Source organism: Trichoderma asperellum, chromosome 3, assembly GCF_020647865.1.
Source record: "Trichoderma asperellum chromosome 3, complete sequence".
Taxonomy (NCBI): domain Eukaryota; kingdom Fungi; phylum Ascomycota; class Sordariomycetes; order Hypocreales; family Hypocreaceae; genus Trichoderma; species Trichoderma asperellum.
In genome coordinates this window covers 2,475,065-2,491,537 of record NC_089417.1, presented here as the reverse complement: position 1 = coordinate 2,491,537, position 16,473 = coordinate 2,475,065, and the positions used below count along the sequence as shown (strand labels likewise).

Genomic DNA, 16,473 nt, shown 5'->3' with positions numbered 1-16,473 from the left:
TAATTCACCTCACCTAAGACCTAAGAAATAACGTCAATTCTTCCCGCATTCACACACATATAATGCAACAAATCCTTAATATCAATGAATTAAATTAATCAAAAGTGCATATACAAAAGCTTAACTACCTTTAAGGGAGTGACTCATCATTATTATCATCAAATATGCGTAACCTTCAAGCCAACTGACATCAAACACGGTATCCATCCCACCACACATTACACCTCTCTGTCCCATATTTTCCTCTTATTTTTTGTTAGTATAAATATTATCAGCTCCATTTAGCATTTCCTGATATACAACCCAATAGGCGCCGGGTTATAATCCTGGAAATATCTAAACGTAGTGCCTCCACCATTCGCATCCGAGATCTCAAACGCAACCGTCTCTCCAGCGGGGCAGGCAAACGTCGAGATCACGTAGTTGTTACCTGGAGACACCGTAGTTGTTCCGAAATCCTGCTTCGTGCCTGGCTTGTTGTTGTACGTCGTGCCCTGGTTGGCAGGCTCGCTCAGCCAGGCAAAGTCTAAGGCCCCCGAGCCGGTAAAGTTGAAGGATGAGGTCGTGAGATCCTTCTGCTGCGGGAAGAGGAATACGAGGCTGCATCTCTTGCCTTTATCGCCACTGGGGATGTCAAAGTTGAAGATGGAAGAGACACTGCTGGAAACTTCGCCAAAGTAGGACGTTCCTGGGGCGTGGTTGGGATTGGACTCGTCCACGGGGATGATGAGATGAGGGAACTCATAAGGTCCGTTGAGGTTGGCCGGGCAAGTCCTTGGACGAGGTGGTGGAGTAAAATGAGGAGGAGGCGGCGGGCATCCAGAGTGACAATTATCAGCCTTGAGAGTAATCTGGTGGCAGTTGACACCCTGTCCTCCATTCAGATAGACGTTATATTGGCCACTCTCTCCTGTCTGGCACTCCCAGAACTCCGTCTGTCCGTTATACGAGACAGAGCCGTCGCATCCTACCTTGAATCCATTGTCTGGATTCTGGTTGTTGTCGCACTGGAGGACATGTGTAGGTGCTGTCTCACATTCATTCGTCAGCATGGAGACCACAATTCCAAGACATATTTAGTCACACGTGCATATACGTATAAGCATATGCATATGCGTGTCTCGCAAATACGAAGCCGCAAGGAAGAAACACAGAAGGGCAAAACGTACGAGTCCACCAACAGCCATGGCCCTTGTTATCCCAGAGCTGACCTCCCTGCAGGGTGAAAGTTGTCGAGCTCACACCGCTACCGGCTCGCACCTGACCAGATGAGATCTCGCCAACAGGGCCAGATATGGCTCCCGAAGCTGTAAAGTGTAACTGGCAGCCAGAAGTCCGCACAACGGCGGCTTCAGTCAAGGCCGTACCGAGACCAAGAGCAAGTAGAGAGTATAACATGATTGGCGAAACGTTTTGCTTGTGTGTGGTATCAACCGTGTAATAGGTATTATATGGATGTAAATGAAGCTATCCACAAAGGCGGATAGCTACCTCTCAAAAGTTTCTCGAACAATTGCTTTGAGAGAAGAGGTTATCGTTCATAAGGAACAAGATAGAAGAAAATGATGGAATGGGACCATCATTTTATAGACACAAAAAAAGGCGAGGGTCTCCCATGTCATATCTCGTCCATACCCAGCCTTCCGAAATCTCCTCATTCAAGCCACCGACTCCACGATGCCTCTTACCTCACTCACGCAGACCACATGCACATCAAAGAGGACATCATCATCGAAAAAGTGGCCTGGAAAAAGATCACCACCGCTAAAAATTCCCACCATTGACCTCACCACTTCCTTCGGAATACGAGAAAACGCCTTGCGCATTTCTCATCATCCCATCCAAACTGCCGGAGATGTGCGCCCCTCTAAGTTCTCGAATCCTTTCGGCCCCCTCCCAGTAAAGATATAACGAGAGAGAAAGCGCTCAGCTTCACCGAATAAGCTAAAACAAGGCCAATCCGCAAGAGCCACGACCATCGCCCGAGTACTCAACAGTGGCAATATGTCTTACATTTCCGTGATAGCGCAGCCGTTAGAGCCGACGACCAACAGCCGCAGTACCAAGCAAGTAATACCTTTTTTTCTCTCATTATATGGGCCATGCATGGCAATAGGCAACAGTCCACATGAAGTAGAAGCAGTGGAACCAACTAATTCGAATCCTCCTCGACTGAGCTTTTTTTGACAGGCAGATCCCTGATTGAAAAAGGGTTAGAGTTGTCACTAAGTTCTGATTTGGCCAGCCGCGGACATCTTAGCCGACTTACCGACGATCCGCTTTGTTCAGCTCAAAACAGATGAGTTCATGGTTGCACAACGAGATCTTGGAGAAAGCTCGTATCTGGAAAGGATAGCTCAGGACAAGGTTTCCTTCAACCTCGATCTGGTTCGGGTAGCTTGCAGTGGCTGTACAGAGTACAAACGTCACCATAGTAGCTTCTCTTCTGTAACATGCTAGCCCAGCTTCTTCTGCCGTGCGAGTCAACCCAATCCGCACTGCAGGGGGGACTAGAACTAGAACCCCCTACACAAAGAAAACTCCTCTTGAGTTAAGACATTGGACACTAAAATCACAGTCACGACGGCTCCGTTCAAAATGATAGATATTAATTTATTGGTTGGTATTATTTGGACTTGGCTAAATCAGGTTCGCCATGTCAGACAGTTGTAACCTCAGTGCTTAAAGATGCCTGTTTACTTTCCTGCCCACCCGAGTGATCGTGATCATGATTGATCAGCGCGTTTCTGCGGGGCTATCTCAACTCCGGCGTTTCTCTCATCATGAGTAGCCGATTTGGACGAGACGATGAGTTCGGAGGTCGGCCAACCTGCTTAGAGCGGACCACGGTACACAGCTCACGATCGAAGGCCTCTTAGCTTCTTAGCGAAGTCGTAGAGGGTTGCTTCGCAAAAGCTTGGCACATCCTAAATGACGTCTCTGAGGAGCGCACTCTGCTTAGATCCCTGCGCTCTGACATCTGGAGCTTTCCATTTCTGTACAAAGCTCCCTTGAATCCACATGGCAGGGAGGGCCACTTAGAATACACTCCACGCAAACTGTCATCGCGATTTTGGTGTGTGATCGATTGCTTTGACTGGTGAATGCTTATTTGTTCAGAACATTGCCAGCTCGGATATCGCGGGCCTTTTTGTGCTGCCCTAGGCAATATATCCTCAGATGCGCTGATCTTAGCTAACAGCTTATTGCGGCTAATGGTGTCTTGACGCCAAAACAATCTTCTGCTCGCAACGGAGCCCGAAGGCCGCAAAAGGGAGCAGTAGCATAGACAGTCTCTGCTAAGAATAGAGTGCTTATTGTATCATTTGAGTTTGTTTGAGAGTTCAAACTGCTATTCTCAAATGCGGATCAATAAGGTCTTACTTCCTCTCTCTTGTTCACCGACGTTGTCGCTTGTTGGACCGACCAGGCTTGTTAGATGAGATCTGGGTAACGGGAGTAGCTTCCTTAGGGGTGTCGTCATCGCTCAGGTCGTTAACAGACAAGACATCGTCTGAATTGCTCTCAGCATCGCTTTGAGCTCCGCTAGTAGCACCAAAAGAAGGCTTCCTTGACAAGGCCTCTTCAGTGTCGCTGCCCAATCCCTCAAATTCACTATCCGAGGACTCATCCCCGTCAGCTTTCTCTCCGGGGATTTCGGCGTTGGCTTCTTCAGCTTCTTCCAATGTCTCGGAAGCGGGTCGCTTCCGAGGCATCTCACCCAGCTTGCCACGGCGGCCATTGACGTTGCCACTTCCCTCTTCCTCATCCTCTTCACTTAGTTTGGGAGCTGGGGTGAACCAGGGAATTTTGCCCCTCATGAAATCATTTAGCACCATTTTCGCTACGCCATCCAGGTCAGGCTCTCCTCCGCGGAGCAGACGACCTCCTTTCCGAGCAAGAAGCTCAAGAAGCTCGGTTCCGTTTCGCCATCCCTTGATGTCATAGGTCTTTTCCATGTGGTTCTGCTTAACACGACTCAGTAGCGCATCAATGTACTGCTCCGGATGTTCCACCTTTTCGACACGCACCACGCCCCGCAGGACGAGGTCAGTTGGTGTATCAGTGCTTGATGGGGGCACGATACCAGGGCAGTCAATAAGGTAGATACGCTTCATTAAGCTGACATATTGCCACACCTTGGTCTCTCCAGGAATAGGGGCCACAGTGCAGACTTTCTTCTTAGACAGAGTGTTGATAATAGAGGACTTCCCAGTATTCGGACCACCGATCAAACCGACAGAAATTTGTTTTCTATCTGTGTGAAGAGCAGAAAATTGTCGCAGCAGCTGGATCAAAGATCCTTTTCCGAACGAGTTGTTTATGCTTGCGTGGAAAGCAAGCGTAGGAACCTCTTTAGAGAGTGCTCGTACCCATGCAGCCTATTCTCAAGTTAGACGAGAACATTAAGAGGTGAAAATGTAAATGATAAAAATTAATAAAAAGAAAAGAAAAGATATAGAAATGTGCGTGTCTTCACTAAGAAGCTCCATTGGATGCCAGCAAGGGCGAAGGAAGGCTTCAACTCATCAGACATACAGCCTTCTCTTGATAGGTAACCAAAACGGCACCATATCAGCCTGCAGCCGAAGCTGAGACAGTCGAGATTGCAATCGATCTCCCAATGTTGTAACAGACGGTCCTCCACGGGGAATAATGCGAGGTGTCCTGACAGGATTCATTGGGGGCATATAGCCAAAAGATGGAAATTGATATAGAACGAGGAAAAGAAGAGCAAGAAATAAATAGCAACTTACCGCAACGCTAGTAGGAACCAAGTCACACTTGTTGAGAACAAAGATGAGGTGCTTGTGAGGTGCCTCTTCTTTGAGGTACTTCTCAACACTCCTGCATCGAGTTCCAACAGGATCTCTGGCGTCAAGAACGTGAATGACAACATCTGAAGAGTCGATGACCTTGTACAGCTCGTTCCAGATACGCTTACTCTGGCCCTTATCAAACACAGGTTCGATGGCCATAGTAAGTGACTCAGACTCGCCATCATTGCCAGAGTTTCCACTCAGAAGCCTGTTGTGCTCCAGGCGCTCTTCATAAGTCTCCATGCTCTTCTCGGTGTCATCAGCAAGGTCATTGACAGTGCTGACTGAAAGTTTGACACGCTTGCGCTGGGCCTTGGGTCCGAAGACACCCGCGAACGGCGATGTCTCAATGGTCATCTTGGCTTTGTGTTGCTTGATGCCATTGGTGGTGTCCTTGCCTCCGTCGTGAATAAGGCTCATGGGAAGCTTATTTGACTTGAGCAGAACCTGGTAAGGATCCTTGGCCTTTTCAGCCATGGCCTCACGGAAGGCTGTGAGGGTGTCTTGGGAGACAACGCGAGTGTTGGTGAACCACTTGCGATTTGGCTCGATTCGAGCGTTAGGGATGTCTCTTGACTGGAAGCTCGCAGCCTTTGTAATTTTCCCGTCCGCGTCTCTTTGAGCCCTGCCATCCTTGTACATGTTCACGAGCTTCACCTTCTTCGCATCGCTTCACGCACATTGGTCAGCATCCATCGTCGCAAACTAGATCAGGCACTGCTGCACATACCGATAGAAGTTCTCGCCCTTGACGCGAACATTGCCCATCCCGTCACCAGTTTTGCCCTGGCGCACTCGCCGGGCGGCTTCCTTCTTTCCGGTACCCATGATGAAGTTTTTGGCTTGCTAGCAAGCACAAAGATCTTGGGAGGAAGTAAGGAGAACAAAGAAGGTAAAAAAAAAATGTGGCTGCAGCTACTTATCACGAACTTTTTTTTTTTTTTTTCTCAGAGGACCCCACTAGCCCACATCTCTGCAGGCTGTGGCTGGCCAACTTATTTAAGCAAAACAGGGGTACAGCGGAAGCTCGGCATTGGTTAATCCGAGCTGCGCAGGTTTGTCAATTTTCTGTAAGTCGATATCGCACACCACCTCGTGCGTGGGCAGTGAGTCTCAATTCGCAGCGCAGCTCAGTTCAAAATGTCGCTCTATTCTGCAGGCAACTGCCTCAGGCCAGTAGTTCGGCAATTGTCGTCTACTTCACGCAGCTTCTCAACAACCCCGGCGATTCTCTCCAATGCCGTCCCGCCCGAATCTCCCTCTTACATCCGACTTCCTTCCCCTCCTCAGTCTCAAACCGACGAAGCCAAGCCACCCCGAGTAAGAGGTTCACTGCCAGTACCGCGGCAAGTGTTCCCTCGATCAGAAGGCGATCGCAAAATCAAGCCCGATTATATCAACAAGACAGCGCCGAGGTCTGCCAATGCGCGAGAACCCAAAAACGAATCTCAGAGATGGAAGCGAGAGATGGCCGAGACCCGAAGAACCAATCTGGAGCAAGGTCTGAAGGCACTCTATACACGCCGCGAGAAGAGCGACGCGATTAGAAACGCCCGCGTAAGCCGCAAGTTCAAGGAGAACAACGAGGCTGCTGCTGCTCCCGAAAGAGAGGACGACCGGCTCACGCGAAGCACTGTCCTGGATGCTATTCTGGACACCAAAACATACCCCGACCCAGATCGCTTTTCCCGTGCCCAACGCAGCCAGGTCAAGGTCCAGAAGAAAGAGAAAGCCAAATATGAAGCTCGACGGGATGCCCTCATGGAGCTGTACATTAACGCCTCCAACTTCATCGTCCAGGAGAGCGAGCTCAAGGCTGAGATTGATGAGATTTTCAGCGAGGATTACTTCAGAAAACAAAGCCAATACTTCCAACGCTATGGCACCACTGAAAACGCTTGGGGTATCTACGGAAAGCCTCCCTCCATTGCTAATATGCTGGAAACCACGACTGGAAATTCAACTAAGCTCATGGATTATTATGAGTCCGAATATGATCGCTCCGTTAAGAGGCAGAAGAGGATTGCTGAGGAGTTTACAGGAGGCAAAATGGAGTAGCGATATCGAGAATTTTTCTTGTAAAAAAAAATTAGAATATCATGCGCCCATACAGCGCATTGCATGTATTATATGTCAGAAACACTTGGAAAAAATTCACATTTACGCTTCACGAATCAAACACAGTTCAAGCTATGCTAGTCAAAATGGTTTCTCAATTGTATCAATCACGAAGAAAAGGGACCATTGGCGTTGAATAAGCCCAAACGGAGTACTCTGCCAATGCCCAAAAACTATCGCCATAGATACACGCAAAAAGTCAAAAAAGGGTAAAATATGCTCCCCAACCATAACGCCAATTGTGCAAAATTCCCAGGGGCTTACTCTGCGTGAAATGAGTATGTACATGTCGTAACCTGCACAAATATGCTTCTTCGCATTCTGGGTTAAATCTAAGCCGCTCTTCTATCGCTTCTCGACAAGCAAAATGTGCATCGCGGCATAGGCGAGAACGACGAAAGAGGCGGCAAAAATACCAAGGTTTCTAATATCGGACCAAAGGGCGCCGTTTTGAAATCCAAAGGAGCTAAGGATAGCGGCGCCAGGGACGGTAATATCAAGGCCGTACTTTTTGTCTACCAGCGTAAGCTCTATTACTTCGTTGACGATGAGCGATTCGAAGCCGTAGTGGAAAATAGAGAGAGTCTGGAGCCACAGAGCACCCTTTGGCGTGGCATCGTGATTGAGGAGGAAGCCAGCGAAGAGGAGACTGAACAGCATCACCAAACTACCAATTAAGTTGGCTACACCACCGTCCTTGCAAACAATGCCGATGAACAGACAGATGGCTGCTGCTGCCAGATTAAATAGGACCAAAACCAGCATAAACTTGAAGAAGTGTGCCGAATCTGGCACTAAGCCGGTCATTGGGTAGATGATGGAGCCCATGAGAATCGGCGGAATGATTCTCAAAGGAATAATATCGAACAGGACCTTGGCGGCAAAATAAGTAGCCGGGGAATAATAGCCGTTGGCTCGCTCTCGAGTGAAGAGGAGTCGCTCGCTGGCAAATACATTGAGACTTGTTAGAGTACTGAAACCGAAGAGAGCCAGTAAAAAGAAGAATAAACCAAGGCGATTCTGGAAGCCAGGAATATCATCAGTGAGGCCGTAGAACAAGTATCCGGAGAATACTGCCAAGATAATAGCGATTGCGTAGTGCGTGAGCATAAGCATTGGGTTGCGGTAAAGATTCTTCCAAGTTCTTCCAGAGATGATAATAAACTGGCGCAGGTATCCAATCCGAGCGTATCCTTTTCCAACAGCGCTAGTATAGATGTTTGGCCCTTCTGCAGCATATCCGTTTGTATTTGATCCATTTGCCGCTTCGGCTCCACTAATTGCTTGCTGGATGTCGTCGCGGATAGAGACGGCAATATGGGACTTGGCAAAAGATCGAGTGATAATATCAAGGTCAGTTCCCGTCATAGCCGGAGGGGGTAGGTCGTGAGGGTCATCCGAGTGGTAGCTAGGCAGAGAGCTTCCAGGGTTGTTCTGGAGCCGATAGCCATCTTGGTTATCTCCTCCGGCATCTGAAGATGCGGCGGTGCCAGGGGCCTTTCTTCGCGTAAAGAGCTCTCGTTCCTGTCGTACTTTGACTGAATCGCGACGTCGGCCCTTAGGTCGTAACGATGGCTCGGCACTAGCCTCGCCAGCACTTCCAATAGTGGTGCTAGCAACGGATTTGACAGCCCGCGTACTGCTTGGGCCTACACTTTCACCGTCGGCATCAATTCGTCCATCATCTGCCGTCTGGTTGCTACTCGCATGCATAGTGAGGTCCACAAGATAGTCGGCAATGTTGAAGCCCGGGGGACACTCATAGCCAATATCATTAAAATATGGCTGGCATTCCGAAAAGAGTCCAGAGTAAACCAATTTGCCCTGAGCCAGCAAGATGAGCCTATCAAAAAGAGCAACAATGTTGGAGCGAGGTTGGTGGATGGTGAATATGACGGTTCGCTTGTAGTTTTTGGCCATGGTGACAAGGCATTCAACGACATTGTACGCATTGTAAGCGTCCAATCCACTAGTCGGCTCATCGAGGAAGAGGATGGAGGGGCTGGTGACCAGTTCGCAGGCAATTCCCACACGTCTCTTCTCACCACCAGAGATTCCACGGCCCTTTCCTTCCTCGGAACCAATGAGAGAGTCTCTAATGTGATAGATTCCTAGCTCTTTCTCAACTTCAAAAACTCTCTGCTCCTTGGCAGCACGGCCCATGTCCCGGGGAAGTCTCAGCAGAGCGCTGTTGAGGATAGTCTCATGAACGGTAAGCGTGGGCAGCATGGTGTCTTCCTGATCAACGAAACCAACCACATTTCTATATTCGGCATCATTGACCTTTTCGCCATTGACGTAAAAGTCTCCGCTAACATGGCCACGCTTATTCTTTCGAGCAAGGATATCCAGAAACGTTGTCTTTCCCGCGCCAGAAGCTCCCATGATGGCAGTCACCTCCCCTGGTTGGCAAACTCCTTGGATCCCAGTCAAGATATTCTTTCCATTGAGAGAATAGGCGACATTTTGGAAGAAGAGGGTCGCAGGCTTATGATCCACCATAAGCTTGGTACTCTCGTCGTCGGAATCCTCCAGGCGAATCGCTCCGTAACGCAATCTGCGGCGGGACAAATACCACGTTCCTATGATGACAGCTGCCAAGAAGAGCGAAGATCCTCCGATAACGCCAGCAATGAGGGGCGTGTTGATCTGTTTAACCGGACGGTGATAACCTGGCACTTCAGTCTCGTACAAGCACTCACCAGCTTGGCAGTCTAGAAGGATACTAGAATCGCCGATTAAGCTGGTCATGAGATCGTCCATTGCGGGCTCTTTGAAAGCACAATCATGGGCACCGCCGCCCCTTTGAGTACATTCAAATTGGCCAGGGCCATTAACTGCTTGGTCCAGAAAATCGGTAAGGTCGAGCGAACCATCCTTGCCGCACATCATACGGCCAGGGATACAACTACAGCTGATGTGATCGCACTTGTATGCTGTGGTGTTCTTATCGCTGCCGTACTGGGCACCAGATGCACAATCCGACAAATGGCAATAGAAAGATTCAACTTCATCGATCCAGACTAGAGGGAGAGCTGTCAGCAGGTATATAGAGGCAGAACAAGGGGCACAGAGAACCAACATTGAAAGTCGCAGGTTTCTTCCTCCTCTTTGCAGGTAAATGTGACTTGGGGCTTTTGCTGTCCAAGCAAGTCGGCAATCTTTTTGTTAGTGACTCTGCAGACCTGGTTGTTGTACTTGACGAGCTCGCCATTCTGGTAGCAGACACCTCCGCTGCCGGTCTCCATCAGGGCATTACAAGCTTGGTTCGTTGTGCAGACATTGCAGTTGATGCCAGTCCAGCCTTCGTCGCATTCGCAAGAAGAGCCCGATCGCATCGGTCGGTCTTTGCCGCGCCCAAGAGAACCACACACTAAGCGAAAGAAGCGTCAGTTAGCAGATGCTTCAATATAGATAACGATGCTGCTCCAGTGCCTAATAGAAACAAGATAGCATTGGGTGAGCGATTCATGAACATACATGGCTCGAGACAGTCGTCACCGCCGAACCCATCAGGACAGTCGCATTTTCCGTTGAACTCGTTGCAGCCTGCGTACTGCGCGCAGGTATGGGCGGGTAGGAGACAGTTAAAGCTGCAAAGTTTTCATCAGTAAGGTCGTCGCTATGCCATCGGATGGCCACTGCAGTGCATCTCCTACCATGGCGGACAATCCTTGGGGCGGTCATCCATGAGGGCGAACTGGGCTCGCAGAGCGTCGACATTGTAGCTGGAGTTGGCGTAGGCCGCCGTCAGGGAGGGCAGGAGAGCCACGAGCCCGACGAGCAGACCTCGACAGCTGAGAGGCGCCATGACGATGAGCGCGTGCGGGTTCAGCGCTCAGAATGGCAGAGTCGATGGTTTGTTTCGATGGTTCGATGATCGAGACAAAAGAACAGCAGCGCTGAGAGGGTGGCCGACCTGGCGCCGGGTACGTACCGCGGCCTGGTTCCTGGCGCGAAACCAGGTCGTCATCGGTGGTCTGGGGCAACCCAAAACCCCGCCTTGTCATTGGTACGGCCTCCGCAGCGTCGTGCTGCAGCGCGGGAGCTTCTTTGAACCTGCTGAGCCGCCGAGCGTTACAGGGCACGTGGTGACGATCAGTATGGCAGAGCTTGTACAAATTGGGGCTGCTGCCCGTACCTTGCTGGTACAATCGTGGTTCCTGAGTACCTTGGTTACGCGTATTTTCTACAAGCTTTTACGTCAAATCTCAACGAAATGCAATCATGGACTCATGGACTCTATCTGCGCTGCTCCATACTGCGAGCATGATGATGCAGCCCGCTTCTAGGCTAAAAGGCCAGGCAGCCAGCTCGAGCCGGCACTATGACTCCAGCACTAAGCTGTGTGCTAATGGGAGAATTCACGGTAGAAAGGCTCCGCAGTCAGCCAACCCCAACAAAATACCCTGTAACATAGGCACCATGTGACTTTGCGCATCGCTGGAGAGATGCCTGGGGTCTATGCTGCTTGGCATTAGCATTAGATGCGATATCGCTGTGTGCTCCCAAATTACAGATGCATTACTTCATGCTCACAACTGCACCGCAATGCTGGAATTACGTTGGACTGTGAGATTGAAATTGCGCACTTCTCGCTTTCTCACGACTCCGCGTTCCCTGCTGTCCTACAGGATATAGATGGGAGCTCATATCACTTAACCTATAGCTTGTCATGATATCTTGCTTACACCTCCACAAGCAACTAAAGCCAACAGCATCTTGTTGGATATGATATTGTTATTTCTTTTGAGTTGTGATCTGGATTTACACCGGAATACTATTGCAACTCTTGAGCATGTCACCTTAATTCTTGATTGTCGTACTATTTCAGCATCAATGGTGATGGTGATTGACAGCTCCTCAGATGTAGCACACTACTTTAGTGGATAGTGCCGATCTCGACAGCCTTTCCTAACCGACCGATAGTCTATCCTACCTAGGCAGCAGATGTATGGATCACAACCAATCATCAAAACCCCTTGCCTACTACTGAACAATAAGGCGCGCCTTCATCATATTCTCCGATAGTCGCTTGCATTGCCCCACATGGGGCTCTGTCTTTAACCAGCAGCCCATCTCGGGCTCAGTGACCAACGAGTGCTTGTAATTGGACTGGATTCTTTAAAGAGAAACCTGTTCCCTCTCCTGCCGGGCATGAATGAATCATTGCATAACATATCAAGAACTAACAAACACCATCTATCAGAGTATCAGGACTGCTGCATTACTGCCAATCAACCATGGTGCGCTTCGAACGGTTTGAGGTAGAGCAGTGGATGGACACTTATGAAACAACGCCGGGGGTTCTAAACATTGCTGAGACATGCGTCGAATCCGTTTCCATTGACGAGCTGGTGCAGCTATCAAATGACAAGGCTGCGAACCCGCTTCAGACTAGCACCATCCTCACGTATGGGGCCATTCGCGGATCGTCAACCTTGAGGGAACGCATCGCGGCTCTGTACGAAGGGGAGCAGGTGTCGAGCGACAATGTTCTCATCACGCAAGGCGCAATTGCAGCCAACTTTTTAGTTTTCTACGGCTTGGTCGGCCCCGGAGACCATGTCATCTGTGTATATCCCACCTACCAACAGCTCTTTTCTGTCCCCGAAAGCCTTGGGGCGGAAGTCTCTCTATGGCGCTTACATCCCGATAATGGCTTCCTGCCTGACATGGACGAGTTGGAGCAGCTCGCCAAAGCAAACACAAAGGTTCGCAAGGCACAGGCCGTGCATTCTGCATTTGTTTCACGCTAACCTCCCCGCAAATGAAAAGATGATTGTAATTAACAATCCCAACAATCCTACCGGGGTACCCATCCCAAGAGATCTCATCGCCAAGATCGTGGACTTTGCCAAGGCTAGAGACATGATTGTGCTGTCTGACGAGGTCTACCGGCCGCTGTTTCACGACGGAATAGAAGATAACCCGAATCTGCCGCCATCGGTGGCAGATCTGGGATACGAAAAGGCCATTGTGACCGGATCTCTGTCCAAGGCATACTCTCTCGCAGGCATCAGAGTGGGCTGGATTGCGTCAAAAGACAAAGCCATCATCGAGAGGCTTGCCGAGGCCCGCCATTACACCGCAATTAGCGTCTCGCAGCTGGACGACCAGGTGGCAAGCTATGCGCTGTCGCCGGCTGTGCGCGGACCGCTGCTAAAGCGAAATATAGAGATGGCGAAGCGCAACGCCGGCATGGTCAAGGCCTTCGTGGAGCAGCATCGGACAATGTGCTCTTGGGTGGCGCCAACCGCGGGAACAACGGCATTTGTGCAGTTCCGCACGGAGGGGAAACCGGTGGATGATGTGGCCTTCTGCCGCGACGTGCTGGACAAGACCAAAGTCTTTTTCGTGCCCGGATCTCACTGTTTTGGACGGGGCGAAGACTTTGCGGGCTATGTAAGAGTCGGCTACGCTGGATCATCGGCCGTGCTGGCAGAAGCGCTGCAGAAGCTCGGAGCCTACTTGCACACTGGGCAGAATAGCAGCCAGTAAGAGTGGCGCATAGACCCGTATCTGTCACGTAGCGCGGGCGCGCCGCATTAGGCAAGAGTCAGTTGGAATCCAATGCCTCAGCCTCAGCCCCAGCAAAAGTGCTATTTTTACAACCGCAGGCTGCCATTGTTTTTTCTTTTCTTTTCTTCATGTGCTCTGTCCGTGCGTGTGATAAACGAATGAGAGGTAATTTGCAGCTGTCTTGGCGGCGCAGAGCCCTGCCCGTAAGAGGGCTAATAGCAGTACTAGCATTATGTACTCCAGTTCTGTAGGAATATGTGCTGCAAAGGTACCTCACAGCCCGTATTACGTGTGGCGGTATGGAGCGGCTGTAATCATCCAGCTAATTGCACGATTATTTTACACTGCCTAGGAGTATTTGCAGTACCGCCAATGCGAGCAGCACGGGTGCGGACAGACGGACAGGCCGACGGATGAAGAAGAGGCACAGCCAAGAAACTCAAAATCTCAAGGCCACGAGGAGAAGAAGCAATGGAACAAAAAAGGGTTCCATCTTCCCGGGGAAATCTGAGGCTGTCGTCGTCACTGGCAGAGCCGTCCAGTCCGCTCGCGCGTTGTCCTGCCACACGCTCGGCCGTTCGGCATGGGCCCAGCGCCTGTCTCTGCCGGCCCAGCATCCACCCCATGGGCGCTAATGACGACGCTTTGCCGCTGCAGCTTCTCCTGTTTCAGCAGCGCCGGCCACGGGTCTCATTTCACACAGCCACGCTGGAATCCGCTCTGCCTTGTGCCATTTATAATAGAGTCCTGGAGCCCTATTGAGCGTCGTGAAGTCTTTTTTTTTGGTTTTTGCCGTTTGTTTGATTTTTCTTTATATTTTGAGTGCATTTCTTTATTTGAAAATACCTATCATAGTATTCCTTCTTTGGCATTGTCCTATTATATTGCCTTGACCCACGGCGTACTTATATTACTCAGGAGACGCACGGCCACTCTCCCCTGAGTCTTGTGATATACGATTCAAGACTGCGTACAAAATTCTTCAACACCTCACCTCATCGCAGCCGAGTATTATTCTATAACTTCGCATCATGAAGGCCTCACCCCTGGCCACTGCGGGCATAGCCCTGGCTTCTGCCGCCCAGGCGCAAGTCGTCCAGTTCGATATCGAGAAGCGAGACGGGCCGCTCCTGAGAGACCTAAGCCGCCGAGCCACCACCGTCAATGGCGTTCTTTCAAACCAACAGGTCCAGGGCGGATATTTCCTCAACGTCGAGGTTGGCACTCCTCCTCAAAACATAACCCTTCAGCTCGACACAGGCAGTAGTGATGTCTGGGTGCCTGCTTCATCGGCCGCCATCTGTACCGAAGTATCACAGAGGAATCCTGGATGCACCTTCGGAAGCTGTCAGTAGAGTCATCCAAGCTATTTTATGCTTTTTAACTTACACTCAACTGACAATTGCTTATAGTCAACTCTGATAAATCCAGCACCTTCGTCGATGTTGGACAAGGCGACTTCGATATTACCTATGTCGATAACACATTTTCCAAGGGCGATTACTTCCAAGATGACTTTCATATCGGCGGCGTGACTGTCTCCAACCTGACCATGGGTCTTGGCCTGGACTCGTCCATCGCCAATGGCCTAATCGGAGTCGGCTATGTCAACGATGAAGCTTCTCTCGGCACAACGCGATCCACCTACCCGAATCTTCCGGTTGTCTTGCAAAAGGAGAAGCTAATCAACACCGTCGCATACAGTCTGTGGCTAAACGACCTTGATGCTAGCACGGGCTCCATCCTGTTTGGTGGCATTGACACGGAAAAGTACGAGGGCGATTTGACCAAGATCAACATTCTCCGTGCTGATAACAGCAATGTCTTCACAGAGTTCGCAGTTGAGCTCTATGAGGTGCAAGCTACAAGCCCTTCAGGAACCGATACTCTCAGCACGAACGAGGGCACCCTGGTCGCCGTTCTGGATTCGGGAACGACCTTGACCTATCTGCCGCAGGACATGGCCGAGGAGGCATGGAAGGAAGTTGGCGCAAGCTACAACGAGGAATTTGGCTTGGCTGTTGTTCCTTGCTCAATCCGAAATATTAATGGGCACTTCTCATTCACTTTTGCCGGTCCCCAAGGTCCCAAGATCAACGTCAGCATGGCCGAGCTTGCCCTCGACCTCTTTAGCGGTGGTCCTGCGCCCAAGTTTTCCTCTGGACCCAACCAAGGCCAGTCTGTTTGCGAATTTGGTATCCAGAACACGACTGGAGCCCCTTACCTGCTGGGTGATACTTTCCTTCGCTCTGCATTTGTTGTCTACGACCTGGTCAACAACGAGATTGCGATTGCTCCCACAAGCTTCAACTCCACTAAGACCAACGTTGTTGCTTTCGCCAGCAGTGGCGCCCCTATCCCGTCCGCCACCAGCGCCCCCAACCAGAGCAAGTCTGGCCCTTCCTCATCAACGGGATCCGGCTTGTCTGCTGCTAGTGGCTTCCAGTCCAACGACAACGCTGCCCCTTTGACCAGCGCCTTTTCCGGCCCTGGAGCGATTGTTGTTGGCTTGACCCTCGGCTACACCCTCCTTGGAAGCGCCATTTTCGGCATTGGCTGGCTGTAAACTTGCATTGTCATCCAATCTCTTCGACACGCTCTACCTAGTAGTGCTTTTAATGACTTTTGGGATGATTCTAGGGCGCATTTGGTATAATAGGGATTTTTTATTTTTTATTTATTTTTTTCCATACTAGCAAGCACCGCTGGAGTTGAGGAGGCCGGCTTCTCGAGCATTCGCTACAAAAGAGCGTTCAGATACCTAAGGTACATAAGTGCACATAGACATGCAGCTTAGACTATAAATGTTACAAAAAATCAATATCATTATCCTTCTACAACAAGAACTTGGAGCATTTTACTCCGGCCGTAATTGAGTATAATTCAGTAGTAATAATAGTAGCAACTATTCCGAAACACTGTGGTGGTGGTGGTCCGATTTGCGTAAGCACGTGAGGAGGCGAGCCAATTGGAGGGACCCTGACAGACTAAGAAAAAAAAAAGTTTCAATGCG

General features: G+C 50.1%; 6 protein-coding genes across 6 annotated transcripts; 3 read left to right on the top strand and 3 right to left on the bottom strand.

Moving 5' to 3' along the window:
• Window positions 1-281: 281 nt before the first annotated feature.
• On the bottom strand, window positions 282-1,398 carry TrAFT101_005395 (uncharacterized protein; the record flags this gene model as incomplete). The annotated part of the gene is made up of 2 exons (XM_024904331.2): window positions 282-1,027; window positions 1,170-1,398. 2 exons carry the CDS (start codon window positions 1,396-1,398, stop codon window positions 282-284), a joined length of 975 nt encoding a protein of 324 aa, XP_024757408.2.
• A 2,000-nt stretch (window positions 1,399-3,398) lies between these two features.
• NOG2 (GTPase required for pre-60S ribosomal subunit nuclear export and maturation) lies at window positions 3,399-5,648 on the bottom strand (the record flags this gene model as incomplete). The annotated part of the gene is made up of 3 exons (XM_024900918.2): window positions 3,399-4,382; window positions 4,758-5,490; window positions 5,551-5,648. 3 exons carry the CDS (start codon window positions 5,646-5,648, stop codon window positions 3,399-3,401), a joined length of 1,815 nt encoding a protein of 604 aa, XP_024757409.2.
• A 265-nt stretch (window positions 5,649-5,913) lies between these two features.
• Window positions 5,914-7,120, top strand: TrAFT101_005393 (uncharacterized protein). The gene has a single exon (XM_024908706.2). The coding sequence runs from the start codon at window positions 5,961-5,963 to the stop codon at window positions 6,876-6,878; it is 918 nt and encodes a 305-aa protein (XP_024757410.1). The 5' UTR covers window positions 5,914-5,960; the 3' UTR covers window positions 6,879-7,120.
• TrAFT101_005392 (uncharacterized protein) lies at window positions 7,015-10,814 on the bottom strand. Its single transcript, XM_024908707.2, has 4 exons — window positions 10,598-10,814; window positions 10,419-10,531; window positions 10,021-10,311; window positions 7,015-9,961 (listed from the first exon to the last, which is right to left on the bottom strand). The coding sequence occupies exons 1-4, from the start codon at window positions 10,747-10,749 to the stop codon at window positions 7,284-7,286; spliced, it is 3,234 nt and encodes a 1,077-aa protein (XP_024757411.1). The 5' UTR covers window positions 10,750-10,814; the 3' UTR covers window positions 7,015-7,283.
• A 1,367-nt stretch (window positions 10,815-12,181) lies between these two features.
• TrAFT101_005391 (uncharacterized protein) lies at window positions 12,182-13,439 on the top strand (the record flags this gene model as incomplete). Its single annotated transcript, XM_024908708.2, has 2 exons — window positions 12,182-12,652; window positions 12,717-13,439. 2 exons carry the CDS (start codon window positions 12,182-12,184, stop codon window positions 13,437-13,439), a joined length of 1,194 nt encoding a protein of 397 aa, XP_024757412.2.
• A 1,052-nt stretch (window positions 13,440-14,491) lies between these two features.
• TrAFT101_005390 (uncharacterized protein) lies at window positions 14,492-16,026 on the top strand (the record flags this gene model as incomplete). The annotated part of the gene is made up of 2 exons (XM_024908709.2): window positions 14,492-14,807; window positions 14,873-16,026. The coding sequence occupies 2 exons, from the start codon at window positions 14,492-14,494 to the stop codon at window positions 16,024-16,026; spliced, it is 1,470 nt and encodes a 489-aa protein (XP_024757413.2).
• Window positions 16,027-16,473: the final 447 nt, after the last annotated feature.